A 27139-nucleotide genomic window follows, 5' to 3' on the forward strand; every position below is an offset into this window, starting at 1 on the left:
AGACACTCCTATCAGTTACCACACAGATTACCTCTTATAAGGGCAAGGGCCATACAGACCTCTCTTTGGGAAATGCCAAAATAGCAAGTATTTATTTCAAAGGTAAAGAATGCTATTACAGATTTTAAAAAATATGTAAAACCAAATGCTTTGATGGAAATACTTAATATTCATTGACTTTGGAAAGGAGGAAAGCAAAACATAAAATAACTTTAGTGACTAGTCTCAACATGACCCACTCTAGTTTGACACTTTTGAAGGCAAATCCAAATATAATATTATGAAAATTATTTTTACAAATACACAAATTAAAAAACAGAAGAGATGGATAATGTCTATAAAAAGGTAGGGAAAATTACATCTAAACTGATGAAAATCTTTTAAAGCTGACTGAATTGTACAATTACTATTTTATTCTCACTCTCTGAATTATATATGCCTATAAAGATTCTTAATGAGTTATTTACCTTAACTACCATAATAATAGTGAAATATATTTTCATGTATTATCATATTATCAATTATTTTTCCTTAAATTTTGTGAAATGAATGATATATCTATAATGAATTATTTTAAGGAAATCTAACTCAGGGAACAGTTCACAACACGCAGCTTCTATGTACATGTCCTAAAAAGAATATAGGATCACTTCTCAATCTTTTGGCTTTGATCAAGTATAAATGGAACATAAGAAACATTTTATTCATTATGAAAGCACTTCAAATAAAAGCTAACAAGGGTGGGAAAATGGAATTACTTTAAAATTTTTATTAAAACTTAATTCCCAGACTTGACTTAAATTTGTTATACTTTCCAGTTTTGTATACCACTGATATTAATTATATTGCTAAGTTTCAGTCTCCAGAAACTTAATATTTAGGACAGCTAAACCCTTCAATAAAACATAAACTTACTTAATGAGACTGAAAAGTATAAAACTGACAGAGGTGTCATACATTAAAAAAAAAAATTCACTCTAAAATTTGTGCCAACGATGACAAAGTCCACATCAGCTGGGCTGTTTTGAAACATTTCAGTGCTTTTCACACACTTTGCCTCATTGTGAGAGGTATAACACAGCTATCCTTATTTACCCTGATTGAGCATGAGAAATGTAGAGTCCCCAAACTGAAATTATCATTAAGGTAAAAATATCCAGACACTAAAAATCATATCTCCTGACTTTTAGCCCAGATGTCTTTTCAACAGAATATGTTGTTTCTCATATAGAAATCAGGACAGCTCACAGCCAGCTCAAGCAACCCTTCTTCTGAAAAGCCTCACTGGATCTTACTGAGCAGGTTTTAAAAACATACATAAAACAAAAATTTATATGTTCTTATTGAACCACTCTACTTTTTCCTTTGCACATAATACCTATGTAATTTTACTTGTCTTGTTCTTCTTAGGTTATATATGCATATTTGTTCCTTGGATTATAAGCTCTTTAAGGGTAACAACATTGAGGTCGTTATAAAGGTTTTCCTCTTACAGATGGGGAAACTCAGCTTGACAGTGGGTTCTGGTCATATAGGTGGCCAAAGTTTAGGCTTGGCTGTTCCTATTGTAACCTAGTATATTTTCTTAAACACAACAGGATTCCTCATATTAACAGATAAAAAAAGAGTACATATTGGTTACTATTTTCCATATACTCCTTAATATAATAATTTCCATATCATTTCTTTGTGCAAAAGAGATGTAAAACAAAATCAAATCTCTCATAAATACCCATAAGGATTTGGAGAAAATATCCTTACATGCATGTTTAATAAATTGTAAGTTTTTTTTAAACAATCTTCTTATTTGTAACCATATATTTTAGTTGGGAACTTCTCTATTTGATACTTTGTTCATGTATACAATAGGGAATAGGGAAACTAGATTGATATATAAACGATAAAAAATTTATCAAATTTTCCCAAAGAAATTTATCAATTCAATGCAATCTCTATCGAAATATCAATGACCTTCTTCACACAACTAGAAGAAATAATCCTAAAGTTCAGCTGGAAACATTACACCACCTAGCTTCAAACTATATTATAAAGCAGTAGTAATTGAAACCATGTGGTAGCCATCAAAACAGACACAGAAGCCAATGAAGCAGAATAGAGAACCTGGAGTAAACTGATATAAATGCAGCCAATTAATTTTTAACAAAGGTGCTAAGAATACACATTAGGGAAGGCACATTCTTTATCAACAAATGGTGCTGGGACAATAGGAGATGCACATGAAGAATAATGAAACTGGACCTTTATCTGTCACCAGTTATAAAAATCAAGTCAAAGTGGATTAAAGACCTAAATGCAGGACATGGAACTGTGATGCTAACTAGGGGATAACACAGGGAAACCCCTTCAGGACATTGGAATATACGTTAATTTTGTGGATAAGACCAAAGCATAGGAAATGACAGAAAAAAAAAAAGCAAGAAAGAAAGAAAGAAAAAAAAAGAAAATTTGGATTAAATCAAATTTAAAGGCTTCTATTTAGCAGAGAAAGCAACCTAGAGAATGATACAAATATTTGCAAACTATTTTCAACAAGGAGTTAATACCCAAGTATATAGGGAATTCAAAAATCTCAATGGCAAAACAAAATCAAACAAAATACCTGATCAAAAAATTGGCAACAGATCTAGAGAGACATACAAGTTTCATCTCACTGCATTCTTACTATCACCTTCAAAAGCAAATCAAAAGGACAGTGATGTATCACCTTACTCCAGTAAGAATGGCAATTGTAAAACAAAACAAAATAAAACAAACAAACAAACAAACCCTCACTAAAGATAAAAAGTGCTGGTGAGGATGTGGTGAAAAGGAAACAGTTGCACAGCACTGGTGGAAATGTAAATTAGTATAGCCATTATGTAAGACCATATGGAAGCTCCTTAAAAAAAATAAAAAATAGAACTATTATATGATCCAGCTATTCCAGTCCCAAGTATGTTTCAAAAGGAAATGAAATTGGTATGTTGAGGAGACATCTGCATTCCCATTTTTATTACAGTATTATTCACAATAGCCAAGAAATGGAATTGATCTAAGTGTCCAACGGCTGATGAATAGGTTAAGGCAATATGGTAGATACACACCTTGGAATACTATTCAGCTAGAAAAGGGAATAAAATCTTGTCATTCATGACCATGTGGATGAATCTGGAGATCATGATGTGAAATGAAATAAATCAGGCACGGAAAGACATAATTTCACTTATATGTGGAATATTAAAAAGTTGATATTGTAGAAGTTGAGAGTAGAAGGAGTGGTTAACAGAGATGCTGGAGAGAGTAGGTAGGAGCTAGATATGGGGAAGGGTTTATCCACTGACACCACAGCATAGTCAGCTAGGAGTAGGAGTTTATGGTATGATGTTGCAAAGAAGAATAAACATAACATAATGCATATTTCAAAAAGCTAGTAGAAAAGAGTTCAAATGTTTTCACAATATAAATGATAAGTGAGGAGATAGATACGTGTATTCTGATTTAAACCTCAGATAATGTATACTTTTACTGAAATATTACTAGTCAGACCCCAAGATATGTTTACTTTTTATGTCTTTACGTATCAATTAAAAATAAAACTAAATTTAAAAAAGAGAAATTAAACAAATTTGAAATAATACATGAATATTCTTCAGGAAACTGAAAAGAAATAATGAATTTTAAAAAAAGCAGGGGGGATATCTCATGCAAACAGAAGGGAGAACAGTGAGGAGAGGAAAGGCAAAGGGGGGAGGGAGAAGGGATGAGAACGGGGGGGGGATAGCAGAATGAAATTCACCAAATTCATGTGCAAGTATGAATTCCACTTCTATGTATGACTATAATGCACCAATTAAAAAAAATGTGTCAATTAAAAAATGCTCCAGGAATTCACAAGTTTCAATGTTAACCTTTCTAATAGTAACTGCAAATGCAGTTACTTAGAAAATGTTGTCTCTATTCCAAGGAATTTCAGGATTATGAACAAGGAGGTTTATGTGTCAGTGGCACATGAATGGCCAGCTCTTACATCAGCTCCTTTGGGCTTCAGCTCCAGGATATAAACAGTCTTTGTCTAATGATCTGACCAGCAACTGCTACAAATAGCTGCACTTCATAAGTAAGTAGTGCAGCCCATTCAATGTAGACACTCAGCAAACAAGCAAGAGGCAAAGAGCAGGGATTTAACAATAGCCACACTCAATTCTCCATAAAAGTGCTTCCTGTCCTTTAGACAGATTAAGGATATGATGCATCATTCTTTTGAAAAAAGTTTCAGTATATAAAAGAGAAAACATTACAACTTCTTTTTACAGATGTCCCTATATTCTTGTACATACAAGACATGGTACTTTTCAGCCACTTCCAGGTAGCACATCTCCTTGGTGTCTGATTTTTTTTCACAACTTTAGCTCTCTGTAACCCTTGAAGATAAGTCCTATTTATTTTCCAGTCCAGTCCTGGCTCCCTGTGATTTGTGTCCAGCCACCCATTCCTAGTATTGCAATTCTTAGAACTGCTCTTTTGTATCCTTCCCATATTCCCAATGGGCTCTTCAGTCCCACCATTTATGAATGGTGCTCTTTTTGCTCTTATCATTTCCTTCTTTTGCCCAACACTCATCAGCTCTGTCTCTTATCTAAGAGTTTCTTGAATTAAAGAATAAAAAAGGATCATAAAATTATCCAGAGATAATTGTTCTTAATATGTTTTTAACAAGATGGAATTGATCTCTATTATTTTTATTTATGGATGTATTTGTGGAGATATATTCATTTATTATATATATATATGTGTATATATTTATAATGACATATGCTATGGTTTGGATGTGAGATGGGCCCCAAAAGCTCACATGCGAGACAATGCAAAAAAGGTTCAGAGGAGAAAGGATTGGGTTTTAAGAGTCTTAACCCAATTCAGTGATTTAATTCCCTGATAGGGATTAACTGAGTGATAACTGAAGTAGTAAGATGTGGCTGGAGGAGGTGGGAATTAGGACGTAGCTTTGGTATATATATATTTGTATCTGGAGAGTGGAGTCTCTCTCTCTCTGCTTTCTGGTCCCACGTGAGCTACTTTGTTGTGCCACAGTTCAACATGATGTTCAGACTCACCTCTGAACATCTGAGGAATGGAGCTGGCCTTCTAAGGACTAAGACCTCTGAAACCATGAGCCCTCAAATAAACCTTCCTTCTCTACAATTGTTCTAGTCAGATTCTTTTAGTCACAGCAGTGAAAAAGTTGACTAAAAAAAACATACTTATAATCACCTAAGCTATACTCCTTTGCAATCACTTCATGTCAAATACAGTGCTTTGCTCAACACTGGTAGTGGTAGTATAGTAGTAGTATCAACACCATCATCAACTACTATAATAATAATAATGGCAACTGCTGAAATTACTTGAGCATTTGCTGTGTACCAGGCTCTTATATGGCTTACAATTCATCAGTGTTTGTGGAGCTGACAGACTGCTATATGAAAGATCTCACATTGTGTAATTTAACAGCACTGTGAATTAATTGCCAAATATCTTGTAATTTTGCATGGTTTTAGAGTATTCTTGTACTGAACAGAATAAATTCTCACCATGATGGAAAATGGCAAAGTTGAATATAAACAAAATATGTGGTTTGGTTCACCAGAAGATACTCCTGTTGGAGACTAATGCACAGTGGGTACAGAGTCCATCTAATTGAAGACCTTTCCTAGTCTAGCTAAATTATATTATTGAAACTTGTCACCATATCTTTGACCATTTCGTCACAGTCTAAGGGAAATTTTCAGTGAATACTTTAATACCTTCTGCCTATCTACATTTTTTAAAAAATGATATGTCTTTAGCATCACTTAATATATTACAACCTTCACACTTATCAGGCTTTATTTATGCCATTATACTTTGGGCTATTAAATGTACAAAATTCTTAAATGATATGCCTTTTAAAAATCCACTCAACCCCATTATTCTAAGACTTTTATTTCTTTCTTTTCCCATAGCTTTTCCATGCCTTGTCAATGCATGCATTTCAAATAATAAAATATGTCACACACACAATTTTCTTTTTTTTTTTTACTTTTTTTATTTATTTTTTATTGGTTGTTCAAAACATTACATAGTTCTTGATATATCATATTTCACACTTTGATTCAAGTGGGTTATGAACTCCCATTTTTACCCCGTATACAGATTGCAGAATCACATCAGTTACACTTCCACTGATTTACATATTGACATACTCATGTCTGTTGTATTCTGCTGCCTTTCCTATCCTCTACTATCCCCCTCCCCTCCCCTCTTCTCTCTCTACCCCCTCTACTGTAATTCATTTCTCCCCCTTGTATTATTTTTCCCTTTCCCCTCACTTCCTCTTGTATGTAATTTTGTATAACCCTGAGGGTCTCCTTCCATTTCCAAGCAATTTCCCTTCTCTCTCCCTTTCCCTCCCACCTCTCATCCCTGTTTAATGTTAGTCATCTTCTCATGCTCTTCTTCCCTACTCTGTTCTTAGTTACTCTCCTTATATCAAAGAAGACATTTGTCATTTGTTTTTTTAGGGATTGGCTAGCTTCACTTAGCATAATCTGCTCTAATGCCATCCATTTCCCTCCAAATTCTATAATTTTCTCATTTTTTAATGCAGAGTAATACTCCATTGTGTATAAATGCCACATTTTTTTTTATCCATTCATCTATTGAAGGGAATCTAGGTTGCTTCCACAGTCTTGCTATTGTGAATTGTGCTGCTATGAACATCGATGTAGCAGTGTCCCTGTAGCATGCTCTTTTTAGATCTTTAGGGAATAGACCCAGAAGGGGAATAGCTGGGTCAAATGGTGGTTCCATTCCCAGCTTTCCAAGAAATCTCCATACTGCTTTCCAAACTGGCTGCACCAATTTGCAGTCCCACCAACAATGTACAAGTGTATCCTTTTCCCCACATCCTCGCCAGCACTTGTTGTTGTTTGACTTCATAATGGCTGCCAATCTTACTGGAGTGAGATGATATCTTAGGATGGTTTTGATTTGCATTTCTCTGACTGCTAGAGATGGTGAGCATTTTTTCATGTACTTGTTGATTGATTGTATGTCCTCCTCTGAGAAGTGTCTGTTTAGTCCTTGGCCCAGTTGTTGATTGGGTTATTTGTTATCTTATTGTCTAATTTTTTTGAGTTCTTTATATACTCTGGATATTAGGGCTCTATCTGAAGTGTGAGGAGTAAAGATTTGTTCCCACGATGTAGGCTCCCTATTTACCTCTCTTATTGTTTCTTTTGCTGAGAAAAAACTTGTTAGTTTGAGCAAGTCCCATTTGTTGATTCTAGATATTAACTCTTCAAGGAAAGAAAGGACCACAAGCAATGCAGGTCAACTCAAGGTTAGAAGAGGTAATATCCGCAGCAGATGGAATGTCAGATAAAGAATTCAGGACATACATGCTTCAGATGATCTGGAGTCTCAAGGAAGACATTAGACAGCAAAATCAGACAATGTAAGATCTCTTCCACAATGAATTACATAAACAAATCCAGGAAGCAAAAGATCAACTATACAGGGAGATAGAGGTTATAAAAAACAAACAAACAGAAATCCTAGAAATGCAGGAAGCAATAAACCAACTTAAAAACTCAATTGAGAATACTACCAGCAGAGTAGAACACTTAGAAGATAGAACATCAGACAATGAAGACAAAGTATTTCAACTTGAAAAGAACATAGACAGCTCAGCAAGACTGTTAAGAAACCATGAGCAGAACATCCAAGAAATATGGGATAACATAAAGAGACCAAACTTAAGAGTCATTGGGATACATGAAGGTATAGAGGTCCAAACCAAAGGAGTGAGCAATCTATTCAATGAAATAATTAGAGAAAACTTCCCAGACTTGAAGAACGAGACAGAATCCCAAATCCTAGAAGCCTAAAGGACGCCGAATGTGCAAAATCATAAGAGATCCACACCTAGACACATTATAATGAAGATGCCCAACATACAGAATAAGGAGAGAATTTTAAAAGCTACAAGAGAAAGGAAGCAGATTACATTTAGGGGTAAACCAATCAGGATAACAGCTGATCTCTCAACACAGACTTTGAAAGCTAGAAGATCCTGGAATAACATATTTCAAACACTGAAAGAAAATGGGTTCCAACCAAGAATTGTGTATCCAGCAAAATTAAGCTTCAAGATGGAAGATGAAATTAAAACCTTCCACGATAAACAAAAGTTAAAAGAATTTGCAGCTAGAAAACCATCTCTCCAAAAAATCCTCGGCAAAACATTACAGGAAGAGGAAATGGAAAATAACAATGAAAACCAACAGTGGGAGGTAGGACAGTAAAGAGGGGAAAATAATCAAAGAGGAAAACAAACCATATTCAGTAACATAAATAAACAAATATGGCTGGAAGGATAACCCATATCTCAATAATAACCCTATATGTTAATGGCTTAAACTCACCAATTAAGAGACACAGGCTAGTAGAATGGATCACAAAACATGACCCAACAATATGCTGCCTACAGGAGACGCATTTGATAGGAAAAGACATACATAGACTGAAGGTGAAAGGTTGGGAAAAATCATATCACTCATATGGACTGCGGAAACAAGCAGGAGTGTCCATACTCATAGCAAATAAAATAGATTTCAAGCCAAAGTTAATCAAAAGGGATAAAGAGGGACACTGCATACTGCTCAAGGGAACCATACACCAACAAGACATAACAATCATAAATATATATGCCCCAAACAATGGTGCAGCTATGTTCATCAAACAAACTCTTCTCAAGTTCAAGAGTCTAATAGACCACCATACAATAATCATGGGAGACTTCAACACACCTCTCTCACCACTGGACAGATCTTCCAAAATTTTCTATTTTACTATTTTACCTGTGTATACATTATAATCACACCTCAGTGTTTCTTATGTTCTTCACATTTAACCTTTCAAATGATTAGAATATATTCCAGTGAGCTGATTTACTGTTATTTGCTGTACTGCTATTACATAACTGGATAATGTGATTTTCTTGCAAAATTTTTTCTTACTGGCAATAAAGGCAAAATGTATATTACTATTTATCTTAGTTTTTACTTTTTTCCAGATGACTTACTTTGCATTGTGTTACTATATTGAAAATTGCATATGTTTATGTTTGTTGTGACACATACTATTATTGTACTTTGATACTACATATAATTTCTCTTTAAAAAGTCATGTAAACAAACACAATATAATGCTCTGAAGCTGAAAAGTAGAATAAGAAGCAAATAGTGGAAACAGAACAATTCAGGGCCACATGTCAAGAAAATAAGCTCCATAAAAATTGCACGCCCTGTAGTCTCCCTGTCATGTTTTTTTTTTTTTTTTTTCATTCCTGGTGGAGAGTTAAAAGGGAATATTTTTTAAAAATACTTTTCAAATTCTCACAATCCTCTTGTTTTTAAGGTGAAATGCCTAATTCTAAAGACCCCTAATAATGTTTCATTTAACTCCAGTAATAGGGTAATATTCAAGAGAGGGATAAAAACTCAGATTCATCCTTCAAATTACTCTCTCCTATTAGAGACAAAAACAAAACTGATGACACATTTCCCCCAATTAAATGCTTAGTGAAAACAAAACAAAATCCATGACAAAAAAATTTTAAAAAGTACTAAAAGTAATCTTGCCATCCAGAGATAATTGTTCTTAGTTTTAACAAGAGGGCACTGATATCTAGTATTTTGATGTACAAATATATTTACATATACATTGATACATTTTATATATAATATTCCATAAATATGTATTTATAAGAAAACACCCTTATAATATTCTAAGTTGCAGTTTCTAACTTCCTCTCCTAAATCTGACCATGTACATCTTCCTCCCAGAGGCACTCAGTGTTGCTAGATTATCATGTCCCTGTCAGGGATAGTCTATGTATGTATCCAGGGCACCTCAATTTTTTTCCTCTGAAACAACAAGGTTTAAAAATTTCTCTGTACTTCATTTAAAAATATATATCTTAAAGAGTCACCTCATTCTTTAACATTGTTACATTCCTTTGCATTGGTTAGGCTATAGCTCAATGTCCAGTGTCAACTGGACACTTGAATAGTTTTCTGTCACTGTAAACAATGTTGAAATGATTTTTTTGTGCATAGCCTATAGGTGCTTATGCGAGAGATGTACAAAAAAAAAAAATCCAAAGTAAAGATTTCAGGTGATCAAACATTTGCTTAAAAGGTGGTCAAAGCTTATATTCATACTGAAAACATAAGGAGGCTAATTGTCCACATTCTCACAGTAGCATATTATTATTGTCCCTTTGACCCCTGTTATGAATGCAGATAAAATATCTCAATTATTTATATGAGTGTTTATGTGTACCCTCTTCCTTAAGATCTATTTGTATTACATCTTCATAGTGATATTTTTTCCAATGGGGTGTATTTAATTTTATCATCTGTAAACTCTTTATATAATTAAAAAGTAGCAGTTCTCATATCTTGGTTTTCAAATATACTCATAGATGTTTTTGATCCAGGTATAAATATTTATAATATTTATAAATAGTATAATATTATTATCAATCTACTATTAATAGCTTTTGAATTATGTGTCTTATTTAGAAATATCTTCTCCATTTAAGATTTTATATATGTGATTATATATGACATTTGATGTATATAACTTTATATATGATTTTAAATAGTGTAAGTATAAGTTTATGATATGATAAATAAAATAGAAAAATTATCCCAACTTTTATCAAATAAATTCTAAAAATTTTATTTTGTAGGCTGAACTCACTTAAATAAAAATTTGTTCCTTGAAACTCTTGCTTTTGTTGTAGTACTTTTAAAGTTTAATATTTTTATGTTTAAATGACTAATCTACCCTGGAATTTATTTAACTATCTTTGTGTTGTTTTATCTCTGAAAATTCTATCTCACTATTCAGTCTAATTATGCTATAATATCAATCTCTTTTAAGTAAATTTGCTTAGTAATAAACTTTGCAATCCAATGAGATAATCTGTGCTTTTGTCATGTTTATATTTTTACATTTAATATTTTGTGACCTAGTTAAAAATTCAGGTGTTATTTTTATTAGTATTACATTAAAATTATCACTTTAATTTTGCCAAGTCTTTTTTATGAAAGAGTATAGTATATCTTCATTTATTCAAGTCTTTTTTTGGTATTTTGAGTGGAATTAGTTTTAATTTGTGGAGCAATGATCATTTGTTTCTTTTTAGTAACAGTTATTTATTTTAAATATCTGGTAATTCTTTGTTACCATGTTACTTCTTCATTTCCCTCTTAAAAATTGTCTAGTTTATTATGCAATAAGATTTTCTGTTGGGATAAACACAAATAAGTGCTTGGAAGGCTTATCATCCCTGAAGGTGAACCAAGCAGGGCTGTCAAGAATGTGATTCTCAGGGGCCAGGAGGAAACTGGCAACTTCCCTCATCTTCATCTTTAGGTGGGAATCAGAGCAAATGGACCTTGGTTGTGACATAAAGTCATGTATTCAAATAATCTGAATAATCCCATATGAACAGGTGGCATACAATCTATCCTATATATATTTTAGCCATCTTGAAGTCATGATGCAAGCCCTCCATTTTATCCAGGCCTGCTGCTGCCAAGGAATGTGTCTAACAAAATGTGAAAACCCTCTCTGTTGAATTCTCCATGTTTTTTCTTTGGGATTGAAAAACAATATGCTGGGGCCTTTGCAGCCCTGGAGTTGACAGACTATTTCATGTTATAAGTTGTCCTGGGTATTAGAATTAAACTGAATTTAAGGATGGGTACACAGAACTCATATAAGCCTGAATCTTTAAATCAAGACTAGGATATATTAGGTAGCAGGTCAGCCATAAGAAGGTGGTCAGGGGAAGGACAGTGAAGGGTAGTAGCTTACAAGGATGACATCAAAGAGAATACAGAAGTTTCAGCACTAGAATTGTTTCCAATACTGAAATGACAGAGGACTCCATCAATGCAGGCAAGCATCTAGAAAATGGGGACTGTTATATCAAAACCTTCCCCAGTCTTAGGCAATTATAACCTCTTAAGAGAACTTCTGCTTCCAAACCATGTCATCCATCTCTTTCTTATTTTCTGAGGCTGGCCTTGATCTTACCATCCTCCTGCCTCAGCCTCCCATACCCCTGGGATTATAGGTGGGCACCATTATGCCTTGGGCTTAGTTACTTTGAGTCAACATAAAAGTGTTTGGAAACATGAAAAATGTTCAGAAACATGAATTGTGAAATGAGCACTTTCTATGTAAAAATCTAAATATAAAAAGATGGATTATAGCATGTTTTAAAGCTGAGAACTAAAAAAATATACATTTAGACATTGAAAAGATTTGGATTAATAAAAATTTTGAAATGTCAGATTTATACTATTATGGACTAGATGCATCAGCAAGTTGAATTACAATTAATATACTTTCAGAAAACATTTTCATATGATTAAATGGAATTGCTTTGTTGATACTCTAGCTTTGTATAAAAATGAAATATATAGGATAAAACATATCAAACTCCAAAATATACACCATTAACACCTATCAGAGGCACTATTTTATACCATTAAAATAGTCATTGGATCTCAATTATACAAAAATATGCTCAAAAAAACTAAACTCACTTAAAAACAAAGTGATCGAGAAAGAACTTCGAAACTGTGTGACTGTGAATCCATTCTGACTGAATAGTACTTATTATATACTTTCCCCAAAAGCTAAATAGTCAGAAATGTCAATCTTTTTTATTCAAAGATTTCAAGAAGAAATTTTCAATATTTGAAAACAAATATTTCAAAAAATTAATTAATATTGACATAAAAATGCAGTATTACAATTTCAGTTGGTTTCTAAATGCTTACTTAAATATTTAAAAGAGTATGATTTTTGTATTGGAAGGAAATTTAAATTAATTCTCTGCTGATATCTTGGCTCTTGCTCTCTTTATTCTTACATGAATTTAGACCCAACTACAAAAATCCTCATAAGGTGATGCTTTCCTGTGGTACAAAATTAGGCTATGATTCAAAGTAAGTTTAGTTAACCCTGTGGTATGTGGCTTTTCCAAGTATTTTTTTTTTTAATTTGTAAAATATTTTTAGATTCTTTGCAAAAAATATTTTTAATCATATCCTTGAGTAAAGTGATATGATACAAACAACAATAATATTGTTAGTCTCTCCTCTTACTCTGTAATAATTAAAGTCTTTTTCAATTTATAGTTGAATGCTACTTTTAGCATTAGTATTTGAGTTAACAAATATAACTAATAGGTTAGAATGATGAGTCTATCTTTCTACTTAACAGTTATCATTTCCTGAGCATGCTATAGTCCTCTGACAGAATTTATTAGCCAGTATACAGATTTGAAAAGTAAACTAAGAAATACTGACAAATATTTATTGTCTGCTATGTTTAGGTCTCTGTGTAACACAGCAGTGATTATGTCAGTTACAGTCTTTGTTATGGTTTAGATATGAGGTGCCTTCAAAAGACCCTGTGTGGACTCAGGAGTTGAGATGATTAGATTATGTAAACTGTGACCTAATTAGTGGATCAATCCACTAGATGGATTAATACCATGAAAGGACAAACTGGATGGTAACTGTAAGCTAGTGGAGTGTGGATGGAGGAGGTGGGTTCTCTGGGAGTGTGCCCTTGGGGATTATCATTTGTACCCTGGGTCCTCGTCTCTCTGCTTCCTAGCCACCAGGAGCTGAGCACCTTTCCCCCACCACAGCCTTCGGCCATGATGCTACAATCTCACCTTAGCCCAGAGCAATGAAGTAGGCTGACCATGGACTGAAACCCTGAAACTGTGAAACTTTTCCTCCACCGAGTTGTTCTTATCAGGTATTTTGGTTTGGATGAAAACCTAATTAACATGGTCCTTGTCTGGAGTCTATGGCAAGTGGGACTTGACTCTGGAGTCTGTGTCTGATGTCTAAGACTTTATGGATTAACTATCCAAATATAAACAATACACAGCTAGCAACAAAACTGTAAAGGAAAATTTCTAAGCTGATTCTAAGCCGCAAAACCTGAGTTAAAATGTAAAAGACCGGGCATTGTAAAGTTTCTAAACTGCAAGGCCTGGGTTAAAAAGTAAAAGACTAGGTATTGTTAAAATTCCTCTGCTACCCCCAGAACCTGTAATCCCTGTAGCTGTTAGGACAATACTGGAACTGCCCAGTAAATATTTCCATTGATTCCCTGGTTGTTTAATAGCTAAGGGCTCTGAGTAGCTCGGCAGGTAGGCATCCAGGCCCCAAAACCAATCAGTTTGAATGTGTACCCCACTTAGAAGTGACCAATCACCCCTGCCCAGACTGTTCCCACCAATGAATGTACTAATCATGTCTCAGAGTTGTTGTTCAATTTTCCCGCGCCTCATGATGATTTGTTCTGATGTATGCAAAGCCCCCCCGCCCTCTCCAAAAAGTGTACTTAAGCTCTGCTTGACCTCTGCTCTGGGCTCTGGGCTGCTCTATCTTCCTGAGTGAGCCTGGAACCTCAGCATGCTGAATTAATAAATCCCCTTTGCCAACTGCATGAAGTCAGTCTCTTGTGTGGTCTCTTCCTCCGACCCTTTGCTGGACCCTTACAAAACAAGTTACACCACCAAGTTAAGAGTTGGGAGAAAATTCCATTATGTTGGGTCACAAAATGCCTTAAATATGTAACAACCCATATTCTGAAATTGTACAAGTATTGTTCCTTTTCATATACCTCACCTCGTGTAGGCCTGTGCAACAATGATTTGAAAAAGGAACAGAGGTTTTTGACAGACTTCTGTTGCTTTGTATACAAAATCAGAAGTCAGGAAGGTAAGTGATCTTGAACCTGAGAAAGATGTGCAAATCCAAAAGAACCTGGCAAGTTAGAGCAACAAGAGGGATGAAAAGTGTGCCTGGGAGAGAGTATGCAACAATGAGAAAAATAAGTCAGAGGAGATGAGGTCAGAGGGAAATGGGTCCACCACTGAACCTTCTGGGCAACAGAAAGAGCTCTGGCTTTTACTCGGGGTCGGACAGAGATTGAAGGGTTTCTGACAGGAGTGGTATCAGCTAATGCATGCTCTCACATCACTCTGCATGCAACTGACAACAGACTGGAGGGAGAACGCAAGGGACAGGACAAGGAGGAGAAGCAGGAAAACCAATTTGAAGTATATTTAAATATTTAAGATGAGATACGAGAGTGCTTTGGATTGGGATGACAGAAGTGGACAGGGAGAGAAGAGGAAAAGTGCTCTTACACAGAAGAGCCAATAATATCAAGGTTGACCAACTGTGAAGTGTTTAATCCTAAATCAATATTATATCAGTATAATTGAGAGCAACATCTTCTAGGTTTATACTACCTATACTATCAATAAGTCTCTGTCTCTCTCATCTCTCCTTTTAGGAAAGAAACAAACATAATAAACAAATAACGAATAACAAAAACTCCTGTTACCAAACAAAATTGGGCCATACTCTGTATTTCCTTTGAACTGATTCTTCAGAACAATGGTCATCAAAAAAGATAGTCCTACTTAAACAGTGTTATGATAAAAAAAAAAGACATCTATCTATTTCAGCTTGATTTTTTGGGTATGTATTGAAATGGCTTTCCTTATTTAAATTCATGAGAATTTCTCTCCTATAAAGATTGGGAAGACCCCTACTATATACTACTTAGAGTGTTGTTTCACAGTAGCTTTACCTCTTCATATAGGCCTGTCTAGTTCTGCTATAGAGCACTGGGCTCTACTTCCTCTTTTCGTATACAGAACCGATCAATAGTATAATACAACCACCCCTAAAAACAAACAAATCAAAAAAATTTAAAAAATTAAAAAAAAATCTAAAGAAACTTAAGTACTGGATAAAATGTTTCTTTCTGTTACTAGCTTCAAAAGAACACAGTTAACATGGTATTCTCTCATACATACTAAAATATTGTGTATTGAGATAGATTCTGTAAAACCTTGGCTAATTCTGTTTCTGTTGGCTGGGTGGTCAGCCATGAATGGTGAGTGGGGAAGGGACAATGAAGGGTGACTGAAAAGCACACGGAGACTTATCTGACAGCAAGCACCTGGAAGACTCAGCCTGGGTTCACCCCAGCCTAATCCCATCTCTTTAAGAAAAACTAGTTTCTAGACCAAGTCCATCCTACCAGGTGACCTGAGTTCTCCCTTGTCCCTGAAACTGTATTACCATCCTCAACACGCTGGCAATCAAACCATCAAGACCCTCATGAGAAAGTTTGCTGAGGGCATTTCAAAGGGTAATAAACCAATTAAGGCAGCAGGAATTTGAGGCATAAACAGAGAAACCTGGACATTGGAGACAAAAGTGGGGGACTCAATTCCCTTAAAAACTCCCTCTTATCATCCTCTCTTTGAGGTGGTCCGTGCAGTTCCTATGCTGTTAGTCAAGTCAAAAGATGGACTTGCAATGCTCTGGAAATTTCTTTGGCACTGCAATAAAACTGGAAGACAGGAGGGGTCTTTCACCTCTTTGTAGAGAACCCACTCTCTCCCTTGAGAGTGTCCCTTTTCCCCTTTCCTATCCCCCTAATAAACTCATATCTGTTACTCTGGGCGACATGTCTGAAATCTTCCTGGCCTGATTGCAAGCCTCAGCTTCACAGCAGTCCTCTGCCATGTAACACTGTCACACTACAAGAAAACCAAAATATTCACTGTTTTTATGTTGCAGTCCAAAGGCACATGGAGAGTATTCACTTGAACAATCAGATCTTGCTGTTGTCAGCTCTGTCACAGTAGGTTGCCCACTTCAGGGTGTAGTCTTAAAATCATCCTTTTCAAAGGAAGAACAAAGCTTCTTTTGTTATTGTAATTTTGTTTCTCTGGTGCTTAGTATCTTGTTGTGATTTTCATTTCCTTGCTTTAAGTGGTTTCTATTCCCCAAAGAGGGTGAAGTTGCAAGTCTTACCTTTCTCATACATGCATAGGAATGCAGAAGGTATAAGTATGTATGTATATAGTATATGCATGCATGTAAGTATACACCCACACACACACTCACATACATGTATGTATGTGTGTATGTTACCCAAAAGAAACATAAATCCAGGCAAACTCACTTTAAATAAATAGGCTTCTCGAAAGCTTAAGGTAAATCAAATCTTCTAAAAGGAAGCTAGCTACCAAAAAGAGTTACGCTGAAACTCCTATTATAAAGAAAGGATTCTTCCTAAGAAGAAAACAAATGTACCTGAAGATATTACCTTTTGCTTATATCTAGATTTCTCTATCTCTCTCTCCCTCTCTCTCTCTCTTTTTTTGCTTAAAAAATCATTCATATAGAGTTTAAGTAAATGATAGTCTTTAAAATCTTTGGGCAAGGAATATAAATTTACTAGAATGAAATGGTTTCAATAATTTCATTTTGGTTGATTACCACAGTGTAAGCATGATATTGACTATAGTTTGATTATTTGAATTATTACATTAAGATCCCTATCCATTAGCTTTGAGCACCATGAAGCCCACAGGAACCATTCGGCTGCTCTGAGTGTCAGGAAGGTGCTTAGTCATGAATGGTAAGCCGGGAAGGCTCAGTGAAAACCCATAGGGAGCCTTATCCAAAAATAAGCACATAGAAAATGAGGGTCTGTCTGCTATGTTACCTGCTCCCTCCAATCATAATCACATCTTCTTAAGATCATGTCACACCCTCTTAGGCGGCCACAGTTCCCTTATCAGGAAACTATGTCATAACCCCAATTACCCTGTCCTATGTAGTCCCAATCACACTGGCAACCAAACGATCAAGACCTCACAAAGAAAGCATGTTAAGGGTCGAAGTATAATAAACTGAGTGGCAAAAAAGGGGTCCCAGTTTCCTTAAAAACTCCTACTCTAGAGCATCATGCCATCCTTTCTTGAAGTTGGTTCAAGCAGTTCCTAGGCTGTCAGTCAAAAATCAAAAGGCAGATCTAGGACTTTGTGGGAATTTCCTTGGGACTCCCAATATTCTCCTCTCTGAAAGGACCCAGCCTCTCCCTTGAGAATGTCCCCTTTTCTCTTTTCCTGCCCCTACTAATAAGCTCATGTCTGAGCAACATGTCTGAATTCTTTCTGGCATGATCATAAGAATCAAGGGGAAGAGGGGTCTTTGTGGCAGCCTCAGCTTCACAGCTGGCATCTGCCCTGTAATGTCAGGAAGTTTATAATTTAGTTGAAAAGTACCCTAAGAAATAGAGAAGACAGAAATTGAAAACATGTTGTGTGGAGGTAGAGAACACATGTAGAAATAACTAGAAAGATTTAAGGTTGATAAAACAGAGAACAGGATGCACATCTGGAAGATGATGAGGAGGAAAGGTGTGAGTAAGTACAAGCTTGAGAAGAAAGCATCTGACATAAAAACAAAGGTAGAAATGGGTGCTAATGGAAAGCTGATGAGACACACAGGCTTCTACCTTGTACAGAGTTTGTAATAAAGAAAGGTAGAAAATCAAGCTATTAATAAGAGTGAGATCACATGCTGGGATTTCCTAAATATATTCGAACAGCTAGACAACAAGGTGCAAATATGAAAAATAAGATTTATATTAAAGAAAAATTAACAAGGCAGGAGTTCAAAAGGCATTCTGGCAGAGAGCAATTTCAGGCAGGAAGATCAGGTGTGTGGCGATGATTTTAACTCACAGGTGAAAATAGTGTGAACTAAGTGGGTATAGAGAAAAACAAGGAGACCAGTAGTTCTTAACAAAGAAAAATAGCATTTCATGTATTCTACATGTAGATGCATTCTCACAACCTTCCATAACACTGACCTGTGGAAGCTGAGTGAAGCCCTCTCTTCTACCCACTAGAAAGCTGCAAAGCAAGCCCCAAGACATCAGGGTCTATCCTGTTTTGTGCTCTGTTACACTGCCATTTCCTCAACACTGGCACACTGTAGGAGTGCCATAAATATTTCTTGAATACTTAATATTTCAAAATACAGTTTGAGGTCCACCTTTCCTTGAAACTTTTCCTAAATCTTTCAGGTAACACAGCAGCAAAGCTTAGGGGGAATTTTGAAGTTAAGGATACTAAGTACAACTACTCATCACAAGCATTTAACTTGAACAAATGACTTTGAACTTTCCTGATTCTCAGTTTTCTCATTTGTAAAACAGAGAATACTACCTAACTTACAGAATTGTTATGAGGTTCAGAGAGTAAGGATGTGTGCTGAGGATTCATCCAGGTGCATGTTAGCTACTCAGTCCATGACAGTTATTAATCAAAGGCAAGCAGAACTTGTTCATGTCCTTGTTAGTGTCATCCAATACTGTATTCAACTGGGTGACAACACTTAGCGCTTTTCATTAGACAGTGTCATGACTATCTTCTCTCCCTCAATACACAAAGTTTTGGCAAAACTACTAATTTCTGTAATGTGTCTAGAAAAGGCCACTGTCAAAATTAATCAGAAGCCCTATCTCAGTAAAACTTCTTGCTTGATTAGACCTCTGTAGCTTCTTTGCTTCAATAACATAGACTTTTAATCTTGTGTTTATGTTCCTTTTTGCTTTCATTTTTGAAATATGAGCACTATAAAGACAGGGATGCCTGCTTCCATTCACACATTCTCGATGTCTGATAAACTAGTCAGCATGCATACACATTATGTGAAAAATGAGGTAAATAAGAAAATTACTAAGCTATGTGACATTACTGAGCGGGGGAAAGTGGAGATTCAGAACACAATGACTATCAGATCGTGTTATCTTCAATATAAATTAATCTTAGAGAGCAGAGACTACTAAAAAAATTAAATTCAGTCTGATTTTAGGAACTTAGTTCATTAGGATGTTTTGATTAAGGAATCCTAGATAACCTGAGAGTTTAAGCAAGCAGTTCTTTTGTCCTTTCTACATCTGTTTGGATATAGAAAATTGTGGCAATTGCATCCTATTTGAGAGTTCTGATACACTTCTGATTGCAGGAAATGGGGATCATAGGACCTCCTTTTGTCAGTCAACAGCACTTACTAAACACCTTCAATGCACAATGCAAAGAGACTGGTCAAACTCATCCCTAGCTAGGAAGATACCAGACTCCTCTGAGAACAACAGTTTATTTAAACAGACAGTAGTATTGAAAAAGAACACACCCAGAGTCCATTTTTCATCATATTCTTAGGTAAGATTGTCACTTGGTGATTTCACTGATACCAAAGTTACAAGCTGAAATGTGGAAATCAGCCAAAACAGTAAAAATAAAATCCTTCATTTTTCATTTGGTGTCTTGTAAAATAAACAAATGATTGCACTCTGTTTTCTTTTAATAGTTGTTCTGCACTTAGCTATAATAAAGTCATGGTGGATATGTGTATATATAAAAACACCCATTATATATGCATATGTATATATGGTATATATTTTCCCCCAGGGCTTCAGGCAGGCCAGGCAAGCACTCCACCACTAAGTAACCCCAGCAGGGCATTTATAGAATTCAAAAACCTATTCATATGTTTGAAGAAATGCATTGATTTTTTCTGGAAAGCACAATGGTCTCATGCATAATATATCAACTCCAGATCTTATTTTTCAAAGAGGAAATAGAGTACTTTGTCTACTAAAAATTACATGAAATCTATATTTTTAAAGTATTGCCTTAGTAGACAGGAAATTCTGTATAAGTAGGGCAATATTTCATTATGTATTGATTCATCTCAACCAAAAATAAGAGCATATTAATTTACTTTTAAATGGATAATACTGGTAAAATGCAGCTATTTTAATAATCTACTGGCAACATACAAATTTATACTCTTCCTTGATGTTTAAGATCAGTTTACAAAGATTGGGGGAGAATATTACTTTTCAATATTACAGTATATTTACCTTTCAATATTATATAATTTACTTTTGATACATTGTTTTTCAGCATTATTGTATGAGAAACCAAGGACATTAAGCAGCATATGACAAATGTAAAAATAATTTTAGCTTGTAGTCTTTTAAACAAATAATATAAAGCAGGTAGATATAAATGGCTGACTAAAACAACATGTATGTTAAATAGAAATGATAGTCTCATAAAAGATTCAACTCAAATGGCTACCAGTAGATCCCAAACAAAATGATCAATAATCTTCCAAAAAAAAACCAAAAAACAAAAAACAATATAATTGTCAAGTCTAATTATAGGTATCTCATAAGGATGTGTACACCAAAGATACAATAGCTGCAGTGTCCTTGGAAGTGGCTATGCTCCCAAGCAAATCATGCCTATTAGTTCCTATTCATGATTTAAATTATGCTATTTTATCTCTTCATAACATGCAGCATTTTTCACCCTCACATTCCTAAGCATTTTAGCTTCTGCTGACATAAATGTATTCCCAAAATAGACCGTTACAGCAATCTTCTGCTAGACATTTAAGCCCATTTGTGCATTTATTTTTTAGGATGCTTTTTTTTCCTTTTTGGACCTACCAACAGTGAGAGGCTGGGAAGGTAGTGTCAGAATGAATGAGAACTTGTTTTCTAAAGGGACACCAGATACTTGATCTACCCTTAAAAAAAAAAAAAAAAAAAAAAAATCAGCCTCCTACCTTGAAAACAAACATCTCATGGCGAAGAATAGCTAGAGTGTTAAAGTTCCCATCACAGATGTTTGGTTTGGCTCCAGGATAGGAAGGTCTGCCGGTGGGGGGCCGAGGAGGCTTTGGCCTGTCATTTTTCCTTGGGTCAGCCGGAGGAATAGAGCGGTGTGGGGGCACTGTTGGTAGAGGTCTTGTAGGTGGAGGGATCTTGTCAGGTGGACCTTTTGAAAATATGAGGACAGTGCTTGGCTCACTTAAAACTGGAATAGTGCTGGAAAATATGCTACAGAGAACAATCACTTATCAGCATAGGGCACAGACTAAGTAAGCTAAGAGGTATTTAGGATCCTATATTTTCTGAAACAGAAAAACATCTTATCCACTGATTGCCAAGTCTATATGAAACCGTCCTCCTCATGCTAGATTCTGAATCCAAGTAACTAGGTTTTCTTTGTCAATTTTTAATGATTTTTTTTTAAAATTAGCTTCACCATAGACCTTATTGGAAAGCTGCTCTCAAATTTTTTTTTTAGAAGTGGATGGTTTATAAATAATAAATAAATGGAAATAAATCCTGGAGCCACACATGTAAGCTCCAATAAAATTAGTTCTGAATTTTGACAGACATGCAAATATTGCTGAAAGATAAACACTTAACTAATCAAAGTTTATCCTACAGTAGATCTTATAAACTTTTAAAACTATATTTTATAAACTTTTACTGATTTCACTATTTCCTTTGATTAAACATTTTGACAAATTGCTGGATGAGTGTTTCATTTAAATATTGAATTGAAAGTACCTATTGATTAAAATACCACCAATAAAATATTAATGTCAAGATGTTTTTCTAAAATGTGGCTTCTAAATCAAGCCAAAGTTTACACATGTTATTTGGTACAAATGATAAGTAAGCATTGTTCCTCAAGGGATTTATGTTTTAAAACGTAAAAACAGAGCTGTTCGCACTTAAAATTTAAATATGGGAAGGATATTGTTTTGTAGATCTTTAGACTACTAAATTCATGAGGTCATGAGAAAAAGACTTCTTTCAGCTAACTGCTTGAGAGGAATTTCCGATGATACACACTTAAGCATAAGCTAACAATTCAATGCATGAGATCTTTAGCTCTGAGGCTGACACAGGTCTTTTTTCTCAGTGCTCCAACAAAATAAAGAGCAGCACAAAAGCTGACCTTTTTTTCAAATCTATTTTTATCCTGCAAGAATGCTTGCCTCTGAGATATTAAAATCTAAAAACTAATGAATGCAAAGAAAATTAGTGAACTTAAACTACACTGTTTAAAAATGCAAATAGCATCCTTTGGATGCTGGATATTAACATACAGATAGCACATATTTGTCTTTGTGTTATAAAAATGAAAGCTTCACTTCATTAATTTAGTAAACCATACTTGCTATATGTAAATTATAAATGTCAAGTTCTTAACAATTATGTGAGAAATAAATGTCTTTAAAAAGGTCAATGGTTGTATTGAGGGAGTTAGGATTTAGTAAATATGCATGCTAGTCTTCCCTTTTCTCTTAATTTGCATTTAACCAATGCATCCCATAAATGAAAATGAGATTACTGTACTAAAATTTTATCTCATGTTATGTATTAATAAACTTAGCCACTTGTTAACTTTCACTCCCTTGCAGGTTAACTTTCACTCTTCATGATTTTGAGGTCAGTTTATTACCTCTGAGGTCAGTTTATTACATCCATCATATAAGGGTGTTTTCAGGCCCTCCAAGAGTGATTTTTCTGGGAAATTCCTAATAGCAAATCACAGAAACTGTGAGCTAATCTGTCAGTTTGTACTAAAACCTCAAAATCTTATATAAAATTCTTACATTTATTACTGGTTTTATTGGTTGCATTAATTTATTATATTTTTAGTTCAATTTTAAATATAAACATTTATTAGATCATTAGTATAACTGCAAATGTCAATTAAATACCATACGAAAACTTTCAATAAGAAAGACTTCCCCATTACATATACATTAAAGCATCTGAAACTGTATCAACAAAACTCAATTGAGAAATTGACAGAAGAATTTTCCCTGTGGGCCAGATGTGTATGTATGTATATGTGTGTGCGTGCACACACACACACACATACACATATATTTTTTCCCTTCAGTTTTTCACTGTGTTATATACTTACAGCATCCATTTCTAAAAAGAAAATACAGCAGGGTTCTGAACATCACTGCTGGTTTAACCAAACAGAAACAGTGGTAACCTACCATATATCTTCTGGATGCCCTGCAAGTCATCATTAGGAAGTTTGAAGTTGTCTGTTTCCATATACTGGTAGAATGGAGCCATGATAGCCGTGGGGTCATTTGAATGCTCCAATCCCAGAGCATGTCCCAGTTCGTGAACTGCCACGAGAAATAAGTCATTTCCTGTGCAAAGGAGAATAGAAGACAAAATGATTATAACAATAGTCAAATAAAGAATTAAGAACCATGGCGGCTTGCGGCGTGGGGCGCTTGACCTGCCTGTCTCTGTGTGCCCAAAGAAACGCTCGATTCCAGCGCCCTGCTTTTAGGCCTCTCAGTTCTCCAGAAACTGTAGCCGCAGCCTTCAGGAGAGAAGAGCTGCCATCTGGGAGCGCGGAGACAGCTTTCTCCAAAAGAAAAAGTAACCTTTTACTTGAATTTGACAAATTCCATGAAAGAGCTTTCCATTGATGATATGCCCACCCTTTGGACCAAAAGGAAGTTTCCAGAAATTGCCTGGCTCTGAAGACAGGAGTCCCAAAAAGAGATTCACTGAGGTGCAAAAAGAAAGAACAGGCACAGCGAACTGCTTTAATTCATTGCCCAAATAAAATCAGTGAAAAAAAGTTTCTCAAGTATTTATCCCAACATGGACCTATTAATAATCACTTCTTCTATGAGAGCTTTGGCCTCTATGCTGTTGTAGAATTTTGCCAAAAAGAAAGTATACGTTCACTGAAGAATGGAACTCATACTCCAAGCATGGTCACAGAGGCTGCAATTCCATTCAGGTCACGATTCTTCAATTTAAAGCTAAAGAATCCATCAAACCAGACTTCTGAACGGCCATATATACAGTCAAGTAATCAGTTGCCTCCTTCGAGCAAGAAGCTTTTTGAATTACTTTGTTGTGCAGAAAGTATAGATGATCAGTTAAACACTCTTCTGAAGGAATTCCAGCTAACAGAGGAAAACACCAGGCTCCGGTACCTCACCTGTTCTCTTATTGAGGACATAGCAGCTGCATATTTTCCAGACTGTACAGTCAGACCATTTGGCTCTTCAGTGAACACTTTTGGGAAATTGGGATGTGATTTGGACATGTTTTTGGATTTAGATGAAATCGGAAAACTCAGCACTCATAAGAACATAGGAAATTTTTTGGTGGAATTTCAAGTGAAAAATGTTCCTTCAGAAAGAATTGCAACTCAGAAGATCCTTTCTGTGATAGGAGAATGCCTTGACCACTTTGGCCCCAGTTGTGTGGGTGTACAAAAATATTAAATGCTCAGTGTCCGCTTGTGAGATTCTCCCACCAGGCCTCTGGATTTCAGTGTGATTTGACTACTAACAATAGGATTGCCTTGAAAAGTTCTGAACTCCTTTATATCTGTGGTGCCTTGGATTCAAGAGTAAGAGCCTTGGTGTTCAGTGTGCGATGTTGGGCTCGAGCACATTCCTTAACGACTAGTATTCCTGGTGCTTGGATTACAAATTTCTCTCTTACAATGATGGTCATCTTTTTTCTCCAGCAAAGATCACCCCCTATACTTCCAACACTAGATTCCCTAAAAACCCTAGCAGATGCAGAAGATAAATGTATAATAGAAGGCAAAAACTGTACATTTATTCGTGACTTGAATAAAATTAAACCTTCAGAAAACACAGAAACATTAGAATTACTACCGAAGGAATTTTTTAAATATTTTGGAAATTTCGCTTTCAATAAGAATTCCATAAATATTCGACAGGGAAGAGAACAAAACAAACCCGATTCTTCTCCTCTTCATATTCAGAACCCTTTTGAAACTTCTCTCAACATTAGCAAAAATGTAAGTCAAAGTCAGCTACAGAAATTTGTATATTTGGCCAGAGAAAGTGCCTGGATTTTACAAGAGGAAGATAAAGATCGACCTTCTCCATCAAGTAACCAGCCCTGGGGGCTGGCAGCCCTACTACTGTCATCTGTCACAAATAGTAAGTCTCTTGCCAAAAAGAAAAACAAAAGGCCTGCGAGTGAAAGAATTAGAAGCTTGTTAGACTCCATAAAAAGTAACAGTACAGAAAATGCCACAACTGCCAATGGGAAAAGAACAATTAGTACTCATACATAATGGCTGCTACTTTGCTTTCTGTGGACTCCCGGGAAGAACAGATGTGACAGTTGACAGATCTCATCTTTTGTCATTCCTTTTCACAGCCTTTATCACTTGCTCCCTTAACTTTGTGGGATGTTTTCTGTCTGACCAAGCAGATACTAAGGTGGCATTTTATTACAACTTCGACTACAAGGAATGGACAAAAGAAGGTTGGAATATACTTGACTAAATAAACTATACAAATTGAATAGTAAAAATGAGTTTTAGAATCTAGCCATTTAAAAGGACTTCTAGGTATATATGTATGGAATGAATACAATAAAGCTTCAGAATTTGGGAGTGCCCTTTAATATGTATTTTTTATATTTCAAGCAACAAAGTACTCTTATTCACATCTAAATTAAAAGTTGATACTGATATCCAAGAATATTTGTTTTTTTAAACATTAACCCAACCTAACACTGTGGTCATTACATTCAAGGTGTTCCAAATCAAATATATAAAAATATTGTGATATTTAAAAAAAAAGAATTAAAAAGAACAATCTAGACATTCCAAATGTTACCCAAGAAATATAAAAGGAACTCTTTACTTCAACTATGAGTATGCTTTAATCATTGGCTATCCTATTCACCAAATCCAATATCCTTCTTTTAAAAAGGGGTTGGTGGGGGGAAGGAGATAGTGGCGATTATTGAAGTCACAGAAATTTGGAAAGTGGAAGTTAGAAAAAAGAATAAAAGTTGAAGAAAGAACAACAGAACCAGAAACCAATAATACTGCTGTTAAAATAACCTTCCAATTATAATACCTAATATACAACACCTTACTTTTATAACATAAAGATAACAATAAGAGATTATTTTTAAAAAATTCTAACAACAACTAAGTAAAAAACAGAGCAGATATAACTCCTACTTTTATACAGACGAGTAAACTAAGGCACAAACAATTTGATTGTCAAGACTGATGCTCGTACTTAACAAAACTGCAACTGGTATTCAAGTTATTGTAAATTCTAGACTAAATCTTTAATTTTTCACTACACAATATCACTATACAGTAGTAGTATAGTAGCATAAAAAAACCACTGGTTAGCAGTTGTACTAATGAATTGTAATGCTAGCTCTATAAATACCAATTCTCATCAATTCATAGATAATCTGAACAGAATATATTTATCTAAGAGCTGCTGTGCCCCAT

At 35.1% G+C, this 27139-nt stretch overlaps 2 protein-coding genes across 2 annotated transcripts in view; one reads left to right on the forward strand and one right to left on the reverse strand.

The window, feature by feature from the left end:
- MMP16 (matrix metallopeptidase 16) overlaps positions 1 to 27139 on the reverse strand; it is a 279495-nt gene that overhangs the window by 62436 nt on the left and 189920 nt on the right. Inside the window, exons 5-6 of the mRNA XM_081266469.1 lie at positions 23859 to 24020; positions 21612 to 21823 (exon numbers count right to left, since the gene is read on the reverse strand). Of these exons, the coding sequence (XP_081122595.1) occupies positions 21612 to 21823; positions 23859 to 24020 (374 nt within the window). The remainder of the gene's footprint in view (positions 1 to 21611; positions 21824 to 23858; positions 24021 to 27139) is intronic.
- LOC308633688 (poly(A) RNA polymerase, mitochondrial-like) lies at positions 24084 to 26421 on the forward strand (the record flags this gene model as incomplete). Its single annotated transcript, XM_081266654.1, is given in 4 exon segments — positions 24084 to 24230; positions 24347 to 24405; positions 24407 to 25113; positions 25116 to 26421. Coding segments are annotated over 4 exon segments (1749 nt in total). The 3' UTR covers positions 25952 to 26421.

This window comes from Spermophilus citellus (assembly GCF_964194105.1).
Source record: "Spermophilus citellus genome assembly, chromosome: 14".
NCBI lineage: Eukaryota > Metazoa > Chordata > Mammalia > Rodentia > Sciuridae > Spermophilus > Spermophilus citellus.